The sequence below is a fragment of the Bos grunniens genome, chromosome 10 (assembly GCF_055505025.1).
Source record: "Bos grunniens cultivar Pamir isolate PY7600 chromosome 10, Bosgru_T2T1.0, whole genome shotgun sequence".
Lineage (NCBI taxonomy): Eukaryota > Metazoa > Chordata > Mammalia > Artiodactyla > Bovidae > Bos > Bos grunniens.
The window spans coordinates 90,177,707-90,195,247 of record NC_141174.1 but is presented as its reverse complement, the minus strand read 5'-3'; the positions used below and the strand labels follow the sequence as shown (position 1 = coordinate 90,195,247).

Sequence of the window (17,541 nt, the reverse complement as noted above, 5' to 3'; positions counted from 1 at the left end):
GCAATGGCACCCCACTCCAGTACTCTTGCCTGGAAAATCCCACGGACGGAGGAGCCTGGTAGGCTGCAGTCCATGGAGTCGCTAAGAGTTGGACATGACTGAGCGACTTCACTTTCACTTTTCACTTTCATGCATTGGAGGAGGAAATGGCACCCCACTCCAGTGTTCTTGCCTGGAGAATCCCAGGGACAGCGGGGCCTGGTGGGCTGCCGTCTATGGGGTCACACAGAGTTGGACACGACTGAATCGACTTAGCAGCAGCAGCAGCAAGATCAAACTTATAAATGCAACTGCCTACAAGGCCTCTCCTCCATAATGTCTCAAGGGTGCCTCAAACTCAACATAACCAAGGTAAACTCTGACGTTCCCCTCCCCCAAACTGCTCCTCTTCCTCCAGGATTCCTTATCTCAAGGAATGTCTAAGATACGCACAAAAGCTTGGGACTCATCCCCAACACTTTCTTCCCCTTCACTGCCACCCATCTCAAATTCCCACCAGATTTTCTCTCCTAAATCTCTGGAATCTAGCCATTTCATGCTACCTCCACTGCTGCCATTGGAATCCGAGCCCCCTTCGTCTCTCACTTGGACAACTGGTGTCCATGTATCTTCTCATGCCTTATCATTCTGTTACATACAACTGGGATGAAATTGATCATTTCAAGCCATTCTGATGTTTAAAAGCCTCCAATAGTTCCCCCCTACTCTCAGAATAAAATCAGACTCCTGACAAGGAATTCCTTGTCAGGTGTCTGGCCCCTACTCCCTCACTTGCCGTCTGCATTGCCCTCTCAGCCCCACAAAGGGTCTTTACATACACTATTCCAGATACCTGCAGTGTTCCTCTTTATCTTTTCCCACTAGTTAATTCTTCAGAGCTCTACTGGAACATCATGTCCCCAAAAAGCTTTCCCTAACCCCCAAACTTGAATTGGTCCCACTAGTACAGTGGCTTTCCAGGTTTTTCACCTACTGTGACCCATGGAATGAAATACATTTGACTTTGTAACCTGGTAAATACATATATAAACTGAATGATAATTCTTACACTTACTATGTGACGCATAGATATTTTGACTTATTTCACCTAAAAGCAATACAGAACACTCAGTTTGGTGGGGGGGGGGGGTGGAAAGAGGGGGGAACCATAGCTCTCCTTCACAGCACTCGGCCCACTTTTTGATTGTTGGATGATTATCTATCTCCTTTAAAGCCTGTACCCGTTCGGGAGTATTTGGTATTTTGCTCACCATTATAGCCCCTGTACTTAGCAAATTATCTGAGCCTCAACAGGCACTTAAAAAAATTTGAACAATGAAAAATATAAATTTGTGACTTAATACTGTGTCTTTGTAGTGCATATCACAATTAAAACTGACTACTCTAGACTAACTGCAGGAAGGCAGGAATCCTATCTGTTTGCCCCCTTTTTATGTCTCCAGCATTTAACACTGTACCTGGAAAATGGTAAATAATAATTCCCCAAGAACACCATTCAAATCCTGGTAACCAGCTTCTGAAAAGAATAAGTTAATGAAGTTGAAAAGTGTCTGCTGCTCTTCATAGTTATCCATTCTAAGTCCAGTTGCCTCCAAGACTTCAATCTTTGCTTCAGAGACTAAGAAAAACCCAGCTTATTCCAAAAGGAAAATGGAACCTTCATTGGAAACAAATTCTTCATGGACAGTCAGGTGTGGCAAATCAGAAACTACTAATGGGTACACCCAAAAGTAAACAGTTAATTATGTGGGAATAGCTGGTTATAAGTAATTTTTTAAAAAAAAATTTAGTTGGAAATGCTTCATGTAATCTCTACTCCCAAAATTATGTCACAGCTAATACTTCACAGCATTCACACTCTTTCTATATATTATTCTTATTTGAATGGAATAAGACATACTTTGCACTTACCTTGTAATTCCCAAGATAGCGTCTCTGAGGACAAAATTTATGGAAGTAAATTGCTACAACAGATGGTATAATCCCAGCTAAGCTTCTCAATAATCCTTGCACAAAAATCACGTGGACATAGGAGCATGAATGGCTTTAGAGTGATTAAATTGGTTGGCTATAGCAAATTCTTTGACGTCATAAACTCAGACACTCCCACTGAACACTCTTAGTATTTAACATACAACTAATCTCTTTTATTTTCCAATCTTCCCTGTACTTATCTAATTTCTTAAATGCTCTTATTAAGAGTTTCTCACAAATCTAGTGTCTCCTGTTAATTTGTCGAGATAAATTTCTTGTATATAGGACATGATGAATTAACACATTTCTGGTTAGTCTTTGAAGGATTTTAATTCTCTATTTTCATTTATATATGTTCAATACATAGAGAATATAGGCTATATGCTGCATGCTAAATTGTGCTGTGTGGCAAGTTGCTTGTCGTGTCCAGCTCTTTGCAACACTATGGACTGGACTGTAGCCCACCAGGCTCCTCTGTCCATGGGATTCTCCAGGCAAGAATACTGGAGTGGGCTGCCACTCCTCCTCCAGATCTTCCCAATCAAGGGATCAAACCCACATCTCTTATGTCTCTTTCATTGGCAGACAGCTTCTTCACCACTATCACCACCTGGGAAGCCCAGTATAGGCTACACCTATGAGGTAAACTTGGAACAGGATACTGGGATAGAGTGGGAACTCAGGATCGGAGTTAAAGAGGCTCCCACTGGCCAAACAAGAAGCGATCAATAAAAAATAGTAACAATGGGTTGAAAGAAAAACCCATTTAGATCCGAATTCATAATGACACTTAAAAACAAAATTTACTAGTAACTTTTAGAGGATGCAACTCATTATTTTGAATACTAGTAAATAAAATCATGTGTTTATTTTTTGCCTTTCCTATACAAATCCTGGTCCTGTGTAATCAAATAGTTGATGAGGTGATGCTTCTCCTTTTAATATCCCAGCTGAAGTAAAGAAGGGCACAATTAAACTGTCAAGTCTTTTGCAAATCCAAATAAGTGAGTCTTGAATAACAATGGCTGCTAAAATCACAAAAGGAGACAACCGATTAGTCCTCCTGTATTTAGTACCAGGTCTACGACATACTTGCGCCAGAAAATCCTGATCTTAATGTGATCAAACCTCTAGCGTGGTCCAATAGAACTTTACGAGCCACATGTGTAATTGTACATCTCAAGTCAAACTCAGTTTCAGTTCAAACTCAATTTCAAGTGCCCAACAGCCATAGATGGCTATGGTATAGTTCTGTCTAATCATTAAATTATAAGAAATACAGGAACAGAGGAATATGTAATCACAATGATGCAGTTAGCTAAATCCAGACTGGGAACTCTTTAGAAAAAAAGATGATCTGATTTCCTCAAGTAATAAGTTGCAAGGGAGCGAAAGAGTGAAAGTGTAACAGTACATAGGAAGAAGACCTACGGGGTGTGAGAAACTTAAGAGACACATCAGCTAACACTGATGCATAGATTGCATCCAGATCTTGATTTGGAACAAAATGTAAAACACACATTTCTGAGATCATTTGAACACTGACTGGATATTTGATGATACTAAGGAGTTATTTATTTCTTTAGGTGCAATAATAGCACTATGGTTAAATTTTTTTAATGTCTTAGAGCTATATACTGAAACACTTATGAAGTAATATGGCACCTGAGATTTGCTTCAAAATAATCCAGTGTGATTGGTAGGCGTACAGATAAAACAAGATTGGCCAGGAGTTGACCATTTTTTGAAGCCAGATGATGAAAAAAATTATACCATTCTACCTTTCAATGTTTTAAATTTTCCACAATTGAAAAAAAAAAGAAAGAAAAGAAGACCTGGGATAAGATTACAGAGATACTGTCCATATTGTCCGAAGTACAGTTTGTGAAAGACACTACTGTAAGTCTTCTTTCTGAACTCATGACGTACCAGTGGCTGCTGCCACCACCACGACACAGGGCAATAAACTAGGAAAAACTTAACAAAACAAAAAACCAAGCAAATAACAAAAATAATGCTCACTTTATTAAAACTTCGCAGAAGCCGAATGAGAGGAAAGAGGGAATTGTTTTTTCCACCTGAGACTGTGTCTTTTCCCTGGGTTCCACTGCCTGAGTTTTCCTGAGTCCCTGCTCCACACTCCCTAAGCCCATCAATGCAGGTATCTTCAAAGCAAGGCTCTCTGGAACCAAATATATATTGTACAATTCATCTTTTATTTCTACTTGTCCTGCAGCTCACCAGAAAATGGTGGAGATTTATAAGAAAAGGGCACACAGGCCTGTGGGGTTATGTGAGCCTGACCATGTCAGATTCTGAGGTTTATGAGCTTAGACACACTTTGGAGGAGTGGTGGCACTCACACCCTATCTGTTAACTCTGTAATGCATAATATAGAAACTCAACAGTGCGAATGAAACAAAAAAGGGACCAATATGTTAGTTAGTATCTTGTACCCAAGTGCTTCCAATTACATGAAATCACTTCCAAAGCTGAGGTGTCCTTTCCTGCTTATCCAGAGCTGGATTCCACATACAAAGTCTAGTGCTTGAGGTCTGCCTTCCTGGAGCAAATGCCTAGTTACTAAATGTGAACTTTATACTGTGTGTGTGTTACAGCAGTGAGAAAGAGTGTGCAGTGATTTGGGAGGCAACAAATTGAGGGCAAAGGCTCAAACTAAAAAATAAAAATATTATTTATTTAGCTTTTTGGAAATAACACAATGACAAAAAAGGAAAACCAAACCAAAGAAAAAAACCGGACAATGTTATATGATTGATCATCTCCAGGCACAACAGCATTTATTAATGAATATAAAAAATAAATTTTATTATTTCAATCCACTTCCCCCCTGCCCCCCACTTCAACTACATGTATATTTTTGGAAGCTTAAGTTCCTAAGAAAATTCCACAATTTCCACTATCCTGGTTCCCACAGGGTGGGTGACTGAGTGAAGTTGATCAGGGTCCCAATCCCATAAGGAAATTAATTTTTATTGTTGGGGATTCTGAACAACCAGACCTTTAGGAACTTAAAAAGCAGATGCTTTCATTAGGATCCTTCTAACACGGGGGACATGCAGCCAGCTTCCATTAAAACACAGTCCAGTTTGGATACAAGTACTCTGCAGGCTTTCCAAGTTCTCTACATGACTAGCAGTGAGGCCACCAGCTTTTCTGGCAGCCTAGCCTCTCCAGCTGCACCAAAAGTAGAATTCACAAAACTGAAGATAAAGCCTTGCTGACTTTTCTTCCTGGAAGTTAGGGGGGTCTTTGGGTAAGAAAGGTAAGGAGATTTTGCATCAGGCTTGCCTTACCAAGCAGTACTGGGGGAAGGACTGCTAACCTACCCAGAGACACCTGTGTCGAGGATATGCGTGTATAGTGTACTTACCCATTAGCACGCAAGAAAGGTACGAGTAAACTTGCGAGTCACTCTGGACGAAGCCCCTCAACACAGAGGCAAATTCGGTGAACCAAGGCCAGTGCCTGTCATGATAACCTCAGTCCACCTGGGTCTTTTCTTGAAGAATCGTATTCATCTCCCGATTCAAGAGGCACCTCTGACTGAGACAGAGGACGGAAGGAAAGTGTACCCTCTGGGCAGGGCAATGCCACACGGAGTTTGGTCTACTGTACAAGACGGCAGCATCGCTGATACTCAGAGCTGGAAGGAGCCTTGGCTGGATGACACTCCTGCAACGTCTTTTACTAATGCAGCTTAACAGCGGTTGCCCAGATGTCGTTGCTGGGGAGCGGGGGAAGGACCCATCCTTGAGGAATGGAGCTGCCTTTGGGATGATCAGATGGCACCAGGTACTGATCCCAATCATGCCTTAATAAGAACATTGTAGAACAACTGTTTACTTCTGTTTTATTCCAAGCAAGATGCTAGCAACTAAGTATTCTATTTCAGGACTCTGCTCTCAAATGACTGATGAATCTACTAAAGAACTTCATTTATAGAAATTATGCAAAAGACTACTTCTTAATGTACATACAAATGGGGGAAAAAAACTCCAAAGAACTTGTATTTTATGGATAACCAAATAGTGAATATAGCGTCGATCCTCACTATTAACAGATTCTGTATTTCCAAATTTGCCTACTTGCTAAAATTTATGTGTAACCTCCCAAATCATTACTCGTGGTGCTTCCATGGTTACCTGCTGACACGCACAAAGCAGTGAAAAGCCTGAGTCACCAAAGGGCATGTTCCCAACTGCAGTGGGACACGGTGACACTTTGCCTTCTTGTTTTCAGCTCCCCTGCCGTAAACAAGTGTCCTTTTTGTAGTCTATTTAGTGCAACATTCTTCACATTTTTGTGCCTTTTATTGGCATTTTGTTGTTTAAAATCACTCCCAAGTATAGTGCTGGAGTGCTAAAGCTAGCATGAGAAGGCCGCGATATGCCTTATGGAGAATATATGTATGTTAGATAAGCTACCTTCAGGCATGAGTTATATGTTAATGAGTTCAGTGTTAATGGATCAAAATATATATTAAATAAGGTGTCTTTTAAAAAAGAAAAAATTTATATAGTGATTGGTTGATGAAATGTTATGGCCAGAGGCTCACAGGAATCTAATTCTATTTTTCCTTTAGGAGCAGGAGTTCAACATTCTCTAACTCGGCATTTGCAGCTTTATAGAATACAGCTCCTATGAATAATGAGAATCAACTGTAATATATGTAAAGGCTAAAACTTGTATATTAGCCAGAAATACACTTTTCCCAGCACACTGCTGAACAGCACTGTTGGATCTTTGGAAGGATCCTCAAAGATCACTTGATTCGGCAGTTTTTCAAAGTGAGCTTTGAAGACCCTTAGATCCAAGGAGATGCTTTGAGGAGTCTAGAAAGAACGAGGCGCTTCTAGTCACTAACAGATTTAAGCTGCCTGTGGAACCCATCCATCCATTCATTCTGTTATACAAACTGAGTTCTCAAAAGACTGCATCTGGGAGGGTACTGCTGTTCACGTTTGAAGGCCACAGTCTAAGCCTCCATTTGCATCTTGCAGGTAACGAAAGTGAGGCTCAGAGCTAAAACTTTACCCAGCTCATTAGTAACTGCAGATTAAGGTGAGACTCCTTGTTCCTAGCTCTCTTGGCTTTGAACTCACAAGTCAGTCTGGGTCTTAAACAGTCTCCACAGGTAAGTAAGTACACAGGGAGGGTTTCTTTTCCTTGGCCTGTGTAGCCGCAGAAGAGAATTAGGAAAAGGAAGTCAATGTTTTAAATCAACATAACAGCTATAGCATGGGATAACACAGAGGGCAAGTCACAACCTGAGTTTCAGTGTCTTCACCTGTTCAAATAGGGACATGTACTTCTCAAGAGTTGATGAAGACTAAACAAGATGTAAGGGGCATCCTTCAAACTTGGAAACATTACATAAATTCATAAGAACTAAAAAAAAAAAAGACATAGTAATAGACCCCAACAACATAAGCACTGCCTGTTGCTACCTAAGGGAAAGAAGACGTGGACAATGCCCCTCTGACCTTATCTGGATGAGTGCTGGCAGGGAGTGCTCAGCTTGGAGGTAATACTGCCGGAAAGGCTGCAAGAGATGGGCCAGCGGGAACTCATCTGAAAAAGAAAAGGCACCATGCCACGTCATGCTTACTGTGCAGAGCGTATTTCCCAAGGCAAACCGACTTAGTCTATGATTATACAATGTGATCAAGTGTGTCTCCTCTTCAGCCCTGATTTCCAGGATATAGTTTAGAATTCAAATCCTAAAGGTGTCACTTGTCCTCGACACCTCTTAGCTTAGGTGGAGATCATCCATGAGCAAAAAGCTGTCAATCTAGTATTTTTCTTTTCTCTACTGGCTACAGAGGAACTTACCTGGATCCCCAAATAACTTGGACTCGATTTCATGCTTCTGAAGTAAAAACTTCTCTTTTTCTTTCCTTTGTTTCTTTTCTAATTCTCTTTTTCTCTCTTCCTCTTGTTCTCCTTCTAACATAACTTGGAGGGCTCTCTCTTCAGCTTCATAGAGTTCAGAGCGCTTTTTAATGAGTTTTCTCAGTCGCTGAAGGTGATGCTCAAAAGTCTCATCTGCTGAGGCTGGAGGACAGACCCCTGGGCAACGAGATCCAAATGGTGTTTAGATACAACCTCTTCTTATCCCCAAATCCATGTTCTAAGGAGCAGACTCAAAGTCCTACTTCCAGTATGAGTTTGGTTAGAGTTTACAAAATCCAACCAATCTTCGAGGCTCAATTTGACCTTTCTGAGTCTTCAATTAATTTGAGCCTACCCTGAGTTTCACTAACTCCTCTTTCTGTATCACACCACTTAACCTTTGATTTTGTTTATTTATAACATTTTTGACCCTTCAGCTGGACAGTTCCTTTACTAAAGGGAGGAACTTTTATTTCTTCACAGTAAAAATAGCACAGACACCTAGACCCAATTAATAAATAATTCTCCCTCTGATTGAGTCTGAACTTCTGAGAGTACACACTTGAGCAGTGAGAAAGAAATACACTTAACCAACTGCAATAACCTCACAAGTTGTTAATGAGAGCAGCATGACCAACTATTCCATTTGCCCAGTTTTAGCACTGGAAACCCAGTGTCCTGGGGATGGCTGGTCACCCTGATTTGGAGGTCTGATTCTTTTCTCCCTCAACTACTGCAACTAAATGGCTGTGGAATTTGCTCTCCTATCTTCATCTCCAAGGCTAACGGTTCTTCAGATCATTTTGTTAGGATTTCTTTGCTTGAGCAAGTTTTCATCCACTCACTCCCACCTACGGAAACTCTACAACTCAAATCCATCTTCTACTAAGTTGATAATTATTTTCCAAATACACATAAAATTCTTATGTACTGAGAAATTTAAACTGTCATTTTGTTGCTCTGTAATGAGTTTATGGTTTTGTCTCATTTCTTTACCTAGACCAAGGATTGACAAACTTTTTCTATAAAGGGCCAGACACTGAATATTTTAGGCTTGTGGATCATACAATCTCTGCTACAAAAACTAAAATCTGCCAGTACAGCAAAAATATACAGCTAATCCATCAGCCCCAAAGTGCCTCCAGACCCATGAGAAGGTGTGGCCTGCTCCCATCTCAGTTTGCTGGGCCACACCACCCACACTCACATTCCTCAGCCTTTCATGGATCACTTCTCACTACCCAGACACGTTCCCTCTGAAACGGCACTCCCTACCAACCCTCTTCCAGACTCCCTGCACTGACATGATCTGGGTTAGATGAGATCCTTCCACTGTCTACCATTACTTCTCTAGTTCGGGCAGCTCCCAGATACCAATGCCTTCTCCGTTATTCCCCTTTATTTCCCTTGAGGCCACCCATGCCTCAGGGCCTCACTCACTCTTCGGACCTTGGCATAATTAGAAAAAAGATTCCACCCCTGAAGTCTTAAATCCAATTATTCTCTTCTCTGGCTTTTTACCTGAGACTCCATCAGTTTCACTAAAACCTCCAATCTGGGAATTCCTTGGTGGTCCAGTGGTTAAGACTCTACATTTCCACTGCAGGGGACATGGGTTTAATCCCTGGTTGGGGAACTAAGATCCTGCGTGCCATGCAGTGCAGCCAAAAAAAATTTAAAACCAACAAAACAAAACCCAAACAAACAAAAACACCCCTCCAGTCTATCAGATTTCTCCAAAATGTGTGGTCACCCACAAAGCAAAGCGCCAACAGCCCTGTGCTCTGTGCTCACCTGCCAAATGCACTCCCATGACTGTGTGACCTGGTGCCAGTGTGCACACTCGTCAGCTCTGCCCACAACAGCACCTCTCTGCAGCCAGATTCCCATGCATCTCTGGTTGGCTCCCATTCGTTCCTCACAGCAAGTATTTCAAACCTGCAACTGCTCTCCTAAAGCCTTCCTTCTCTACTCTAAGCAACCCATCTAGCCTTTTCCCTAGAGAAAAAGAGGCCATCAGGAAGGAAATTCCTTAACATTTTTTCCCCTGACTTTGCTCATTTGCCTTACTACTCATCCTTGCCCTCTTCATTTTCATTCCAGTGGAAAATGGCTCCTTCTCCACTGATGTGAATGCCTCCATCCGGGATCTGAATCTCCCTACTTCCTATAGGACCTCAAGCCATCAACTATCCCTCCTGCTTGCCTTCACAGGCAAACTTTTAGTGAGTTGGAGTCACTGTTTGCTTTTTTGATTTCCTATTTCCTCTCTGATCTTGGCTAGTCTGTCTTCTACTCATACCACCCCACTGAAATGCACCCCACACAGGTCACTAATGATCTGTTAGGGATGGTCCTTAATCTTCATATTACTTGATGGTGATGGTAATAACAATAGGAAGAAACACTTAAACATTTGCCAGGATGATTTTAAACACTTTATGCATGTTTACTAATTTAATCATTGCAACACTCCAAGGATAGGTACTATCACTATTTCCTTCGTACAGGTGAGGAAAAATCAAGGCACAGAGAATTTCAAGTAACCTACCCATTATCACACAATCTCTTTCAGCATTTGCAGCTTTTCAGAAGAAAGTAGGGAGTCTACATGGGCGCATGCCAAGTCGCTTCAGTTGTGTCTGACTCTTTGCGACCCTATGGACTGTAGCCAGGCTCCTCTGTCCAAGGGATTCTCCAGGCAAGGATACTGGAGTGAATGCCCTCCTCCAGAGAGTCTTCCTGACCCAGGGATCGAACCTGTGTCTCTTACATCTCCTGCCTTGGCAGGCAGATTCTTTACCACTAGTACCACCTGGGAAGCCCCAGGAGGTCTACACTTTCCTCCTATCTCTCTTGATCTCTCTTGTAGTCTCCTCCTTACCCAGCTTGATTTTGACATTTCCTAGGATTTTGTGTTTGTCTCTCATCTCATACCACACAATCTGCTTAAGGTCATTCCAATTTATGGCTATATGCTGATAAACTCTTATCCAGAATGCCCCAAGGGCACCTCAAACTCAACAGGTCTTAAACCAAACTCATCAGCCCTGAGCCTGTTCCTGCTCCTGTTTTCCTGGTCATTTAGAATGGTACCATCATTCATTTAAGAGATCAAGCTAGAACCTGAAAGTCATTTTTTCCTTCAGCTCCCACATGAGCTCCTCAAGTTATTTACTTACGTGTATATACGTACTTCACGCACACTACTCACATCTCTTAAATCCATATATTTTTCTCCAACTCACCATCTGACCCTTATTTCACACTCCCATATTATCCATGCCCAGACAACAGTACCCTATCAGTCTCTCTTTTCTCCTCCCTCCTAGAAGCCCCTAACCTCCCTCTACTTTGCCAGCACTAATCTTTGTCATCATTTCACTCTCTAGTAAAAGTCTTTCAGTGGTTCCACTCAGTTTTAAGCATAGGTGCGATATCTAGTCCTAGTCCATAAGACTCTTTACAACTTGCCCCTGCTTACATAACCAGCTTTGTTTTCTCAGTACATAATTGGAGAAGCACATGCCTTAAAGAGAGGAGTTAGAAAGTTGCACTTCTTCTTTCAAAGTATCCAACAAAACCAGTTACTAGACACTAACTTGTTTTATGGCAGGCCTGGCGTGCTGCAATTCACGGGGTCACAGAGTCAGACACGACTGAGCGACTGAACTGAACTGAACTTGTTTTATACTCAAGGCTGCTGCTGCTGCTAAGTCGCTTCAGTCGTGTCAGACTCTGTGCGACCCTATAGTTGGCAGCCCACCAGGCTCCCCCGTCCCTGGGATCCTCCAGGCCAGAACACTGGAGTGGATTGCCATTTCCTTCTCCAATGCATGAAAGTGAAAAGTGAAAGTGAAGTCGCTCAGTCGTGTCCGACTCCTATCGACCTCATGGACTGTAGCCTACCAGGCTCCCTCCGTCTATGGGATTTTCCAGGCAAAAGTAACTGGAGTGGGGTGCCATTGCCTTCTCCGTATACTCTAGGCAATTAATTCCAAAGAGTCTGCTTATTTTAGATCATAATTTCTCCTAAAATTTCTCCCTTCTTTTGGAAAGTGAGGAAGGCTAACAGTGAGAAATTATGCTGGTGAATTCACTTGATGAAAGTTTACTGAACATACCTCATGGAAGACATTTTTGTCAGGAAAAGAAAGAGGAAGACACAGTAGATGCAAACTCCACTCTGACTCTTGAATGGGGTCATCTGATTCTGAGACCTGAATCTGAATCAGCCAGTCTGGAGGCCAGCATGCAGAAGCTTATCACTTAACTAATGAATGTGTGGGCAGAATGCACATGTCCCGGAGAAATTTTATTAAGGGTCTGAGTTGTAGTTTTCAATCATATTTTTAAACCACACAGGACAAATCTTTTGCTACTGTGGTACTTGCTAATTTGTGCAAATATCCCTGGTGACTGACAATGGCCTACTAAATAAGGCAGTGCGTTGTCCCAGCCAGGTGCAAATGAAAAGGAGCAGCAGATCCCCTCAGAAAAGATCAAGGAAGGATGGATGATGCTGCATCTGTATTTACTTCTGAAGGACAGTGAGAGCTTAAATGGGAAAGATGGAATTGAGGGCCCTCCAGACAAGCAGACTGGCAAGAGCAAAGATATAGGCAAGCAAACGGAAAACAAACTGGAGAACTTCTAGAAAACCAATGTTCCCTCTAGAGTCCAGAGGAGACTACTAAGGTTTTCTAAGTCCAAAAGTGGCTTGCAGGTGAGTCAGGGACACCCATGCAATCTGCAATGCACTCCCTGCCCCGTCTAACCATTCATATGTTTTCAAACAGCAATGTTTCAGGTTTGAAATGTATTTGAAGGAGCATGATAAGTTCTGACACCTTCTGAAACACCAAGTAAAGACAGAGTAGCTTTCACCTTGGTATATGGGCAAAGTTGACCAGCCATGACAACCTCAGTCAGAAAAGTGTGGCCAGGAATGCCTGGGCTGGGAATGATGAGTCAAGAGGAACATACGGCAGTGGGTTTCCACATCCTTTTCAATTTTGGATACCCAGGCACTGGCACCCCACTCCAGTGCTCTTGCCTGGAGAAACCCATGGATGGAGAAGCCTGGTGGGCTGCAGTCCATGGGGTCTCTAAGAGTCGGACACGACTGAGCAACTTCACTTTCACTTTTCACTTTCATGCGCTGGAGAAGGAAATGGCAACCCACTCCAGTGTTCTTGCCTGGAGAATCCCACGGACAGGGGAGCCTGGTGGGCTGCCGTCTATGGGGTCACACGGAGTCGGACACGACTGAAGTGACTTAGCAGTAGCAGCAGCAGGGCTAAACATCTGAGGCTTCCTGCTTCAAAAGTTCTGAGGTACTGTTGATAAGCTTAAGTTAGCCTAGTGGGTGAAAATAATGAAGTATCAAGCATTTTTTTCCATCAAACGCTTTGGGGAGGGGGAGGTGCCAAGGTAAAGAAAAAGAAGAAATGCAACTTCATGCTTACCTTTCCTTGCCGCAGCCTCTTTCCTAAGCTTCCTCAGTTTCTCCAAGGCCCGAAGAATATCCACCATTCTTTTGGTGTCTGCTTGTTTTTTCCTCACTTCAGATAAGACACCATCAGCAGCAGCTTTAAGTTCCTGCTCCTGAAGGAGAAAGAAAAAGAGAAGCCATGAGACCTAGTATGGAACCTAAAGAGGAACAACCTTACAACAGAGGAAAGCTGCCTGGGCTTGAGATCTCAGAGGATTGGGCGGTCCCAGGGTTAAGAAAGACTCCACTGGATCGACATCCCAGTTTCCTGGGCTGAGCACAACTCCCCTCTACACTGCTCCAGCCCAGGGATTATCTTCTCCGAAGCGTCCACATGGGCCCTTGTCTTTGTTTCTTCCTCAGAGTTTCTCAAGTGTGGTTCAAGGAACATGTGCATCCAACTTACCTTGTCAAGCTGAGGCTCGATGGTTAAAAATGCAGACTCCTAGATGCAAAGATTCAGACTAGGAGGAGGATAAGGAACGGGGTTGGAAAGGCCCAGACTCCATGGTGTTCTCATCTAAGCACAGCCTGTGCCCTACTGCCCTAAAGTCTTTGATAGGACAGCCTTTCCAATATCTGAAAATCCACTCTTACTCTTCTTAAACTGGTTCACATGTAGACTAAATAACCCTGGTTCCTCAAGTCACTACTCATAGGACTCCCTCTCTAGTACCCTTGCAGTGGGTGGTAGGGAGGATCCTTTTGACTAAAGCTCTCTTTCCCATCTGTCAAATGAGCACTATAATTTCACCATTACAGATACACCATGCTGTTTCACTCTTGTGTTCCTGGAACTGTACATGTTGCTTTGACTTAGCTTAAACATTTCCTACAAGACTCAGCTGAGATGTCACTGGATCATCTGGGAGGCCTTCCTTGATACTTTCCCCCAACCTCTAGCTGAAATCCTAACACACACCATGCTATACAGACACGATCCCCCGTAGTCTTCTAAGCCCCTCAAGGATAAGCTCTGTGTCCTATTCATCTCTATCTCCAGTACCGAGTAGTGGGGCAGCCCCAGTAGGTCCTCATTAAATGTCTGTTGAACTGGCTCAAATTCCCTTAGATTAAGGCACTGCCTCTCCTTTAAAGCACTGATATGTTCCTGGAGGTGTCAAGACAAAGCTTGCCATCAGTACACTTCACAGGGGAGGTGGATCAGACTCAGGGCTGTGGCAGCTAGGAGGAGGCAGGAAATACTAGCTGGTTGTGGAGAGCAGAGGGAAAGGGGAAGTCCCTTGAAGACTCAAAAGTAATGAGGATGCCTTAGTTATAATATCTGACCAATTTCCAGTTTCACCCTTGCCCTCTACTTAAGAACTTGAGGTCAGTAGGCTTTGGAGTGAAACTGCCCCCAAATCAGTTGTGTGATCGTTGGCAAGTTAATCTCTCTATGCCTCAATTACCCAATCTGCAAAATTATGGTAATACTGCCTACCTCTCAGGGTTGTTACAAGATCTGGCATTTGCAAGTAAGGACTGTAGGCAGCATAGTGTCTAGTATATAGTAAGTGCTCAAAAATACCATTGTTGAACTTGAGAATACAGTTGAACTTGTAAACAAAGGAATCTGGGGCAATCATCACTATTGGCCCATCAGCCAATTAGGGTATATATGTTCCTGGAGAAACGGCCCAAAGTTCTTTTTATTTTGTTATTTTTGAAATCACCTAGAGCAATACAAGACGCAAGGCCCAGACGCTTGTTCGTCTTGAATGTTACTAAGTGGACAGAAGGATGGAGCAAGAAACAGATCTGTCATCCCCGTACGATCATTGCGTAATCCTATACTTGGTATTCATGAGACTTTGCAGCGCACCTAAAGCATTTGTACTGTGTACACTATACACCATTAACAAGCAACCAGAATGGAGATATGTGGTAGGAAAGGCAAACTATCTTTTTATTTTACGGATTAGGAAAAAGAGGCTTAAAGCTGGGAAATGACAGTGCAAAGCCTCACGCTCCTTCAGGTGTCAACCACCACTATCCCGGCCCCCGCGAGCGTCCGCTGCTCTTACCCGCTTCTTCTCCTCCACCTCCTGCACGCACTGGACCCTCCAGCGGTCAATCTCCTGCTCGCGCTCTGCTGCCCGCGCGGCCTCCGCCTCCCGCTCGGCCTCGCGTTCCCGGACCCTCTCGCGAAGCCGCAGCCGGCGGCGCCGGACCCTCTCCAGCCTGCGCCGCGCCTCGCCCACGTAGGCGGCCTGGGTCAACAGCCCTAGTCGCTCGGCCAGCTCGGCGCGCAGCGGCTGTGCCTGCGCATGCAGCTGCGCCCAGGCCGCGCCGTCGGCCTCGGCCTCGCGCAGGGCCTGGCCCAAGTCGCGCAGCCGCCGCAACAGGCGCAGTGCCCCCCGTAACCGGGCGCGCACCTCGCCCAGGCTGGGCCCGGCGGGCGCGCGCGAGGGCACCGAGCCGCCGGCCCGCCGCGGGGTTCCGAACACCGCCTCTAGCCACTGCCGGTCGCGCAGGCGCTGCAGGGCCGCGTCCCCGAGCGCGTCGGACGGCGGCGGTGCCTCAGGCCAGCGCGGGCTCCAGGGCGGCCCCGGGCCTGGAGGCGGTGGCCGCGGGCGCTCACCGGCGTCGTTCCCTAGGAAGGGCCGGCACTGGGGCGGCGGCGGAGGCAGCGGCGGTGGCGGCACCGGGTAGAAGGAGCCGCCGCCGCCACCTCCACCGCCCCCGCGGGAGACTTCCCCAGGGGCCCGGGGCTGCAGAGCCAGCGGAGGCTGGAGGAAGGGGGCGGAGGCCCCCGGAAAGGAGCCAGGCCGCTGGGGAAGAGGCGGCGGGAAGGCCGGGGAGGGTAGTGGCGGTGGCGGACAGCCGAAGGGAGCGGGAGGCGGCGGCTGCGGGGGCGGCGGGCCGGGGCGACCCGGGGTGAAGAAGGGTGGCAGAGCCATGGCCACCACAGAGGGATTCTGAGAAGTGACAGGAATCTGAGTGGTTCCCGGAGAAAGTGTCTTCCGGGAGGAAGTGACGCATACCACGCGCGGCACTAGAGTGACGCTGCGGCCCAGGGACCTCCGCGCAAGGCTGGGCGTTTTCATTCAATCCTTCAAAACCACTGTCCTTACTGAGCATTCTAGGTGCGGAGTTAGCAGCTTTGCAGTGAGAACAGATACAGTTCCTCTCCTTGTAGGAACTATTTAATCAAGTAATCATTCAATCAAATGCAAAAGTGCGGCCGTGGATGTGAAGGAAAAGAAGGCAAGAACTTACAGGAAAATTTGATTTAAAGAGGTTGGGGAAGGTCGTCCTAAGGATCTGAGACTTCATCTGAGGTCTGAAGGGTAATTATGAGTTAAATAGTGAAAATGAGAGGGACGCCCGGTACGGATGGGAACAGTGTTTACAAAAGCCCTCTAGTGGATTACAGGAGTAGGTCTGGTGTGGGAACTGAAAGAATGCCAGTGTTGATGGACCACAGAAAGCCTGAAGGAAACCTAGTGATCCTGGGAGGCGGACTAGATCATAGGATCCAGGATCTGATATTTTAAGAACAGTGGAAAACCACTGGAGGGTGTTAAGCAGGAGGGGCAGGGAAGCCCATATGAACTGTAGATTCGTACGTTGTAATACATAGTACAGCAAAATCCTATGTACTCTTTACCCAGTTTCTTCCAGTGGTAACATCTTGTAGAACTGTATTACAATATCACAACCGGAATGTTGATCTTGATGGTCAAGATACAGAACATTTCCATGCTTCCAAGAGCCCTCATTTGCCCTTTTATAGCTACACCCACTTCCCTTGGCAACTACTAATCCTCCATTTCTGTAACTTTTTTTCCTTTTGAGAATGTTGTATAAATGGAATCATACAGTACCTAACCTTTTTACTGTTTTCGCTTAGCATAATCCTTTAGAGATACATCCAAGTTCTTGTATCCATGTTCCTTTTTATTTCAATAAAGTTGTGCAAAATAAAAAGTTGTGGATAAAATGAGACCATACTTTGTGTAGTCAGTTACCTACTAAAGGATATTTGAGTTGTTTCCATTTGGGGACTACCATGAATAAAGTTACTATACACATATCTATACACGTTTTTGTGTGAACACAAACTATCATATCTCTGGAAAAAATGTCTAGAAGTGTAATTGCAGGGTCATAAGCCAGTTACATGTTTTGTTTTTAAAGAAATTGCCACATTG

General features: G+C 44.5%; 1 protein-coding gene across 1 annotated transcript; it reads right to left on the bottom strand.

The window, feature by feature from the left end:
- Positions 1–4,651: 4,651 nt before the first annotated feature.
- Positions 4,652–16,356, bottom strand: PDCD7 (programmed cell death 7). The gene is made up of 5 exons (XM_086323025.1): positions 15,412–16,356; positions 13,359–13,497; positions 7,831–8,067; positions 7,482–7,569; positions 4,652–5,809 (listed from the first exon to the last, which is right to left on the bottom strand). The coding sequence occupies exons 1-5, from the start codon at positions 16,285–16,287 to the stop codon at positions 5,686–5,688; spliced, it is 1,464 nt and encodes a 487-aa protein (XP_086179151.1). The 5' UTR covers positions 16,288–16,356; the 3' UTR covers positions 4,652–5,685.
- Positions 16,357–17,541: the final 1,185 nt, after the last annotated feature.

Coding starts and splice junctions, on each gene's coding strand:
- PDCD7 (XM_086323025.1), bottom strand. CDS start 16,287: ATGGCTCTGCCACCCTTCTTCACCCCGGGTCGCCCCGGCCCGCCGCCC. Junction 13,498..15,411: donor AGGTGGAGGAGAAGAAGCGG/GTAAGAGCAGCG, acceptor TTTCTCCTTCAG/GAGCAGGAACTTAAAGCTGC. Junction 7,570..7,830: donor CAAGTTATTTGGGGATCCAG/GTAAGTTCCTCT, acceptor TTTCTTTTTCAG/ATGAGTTCCCGCTGGCCCAT.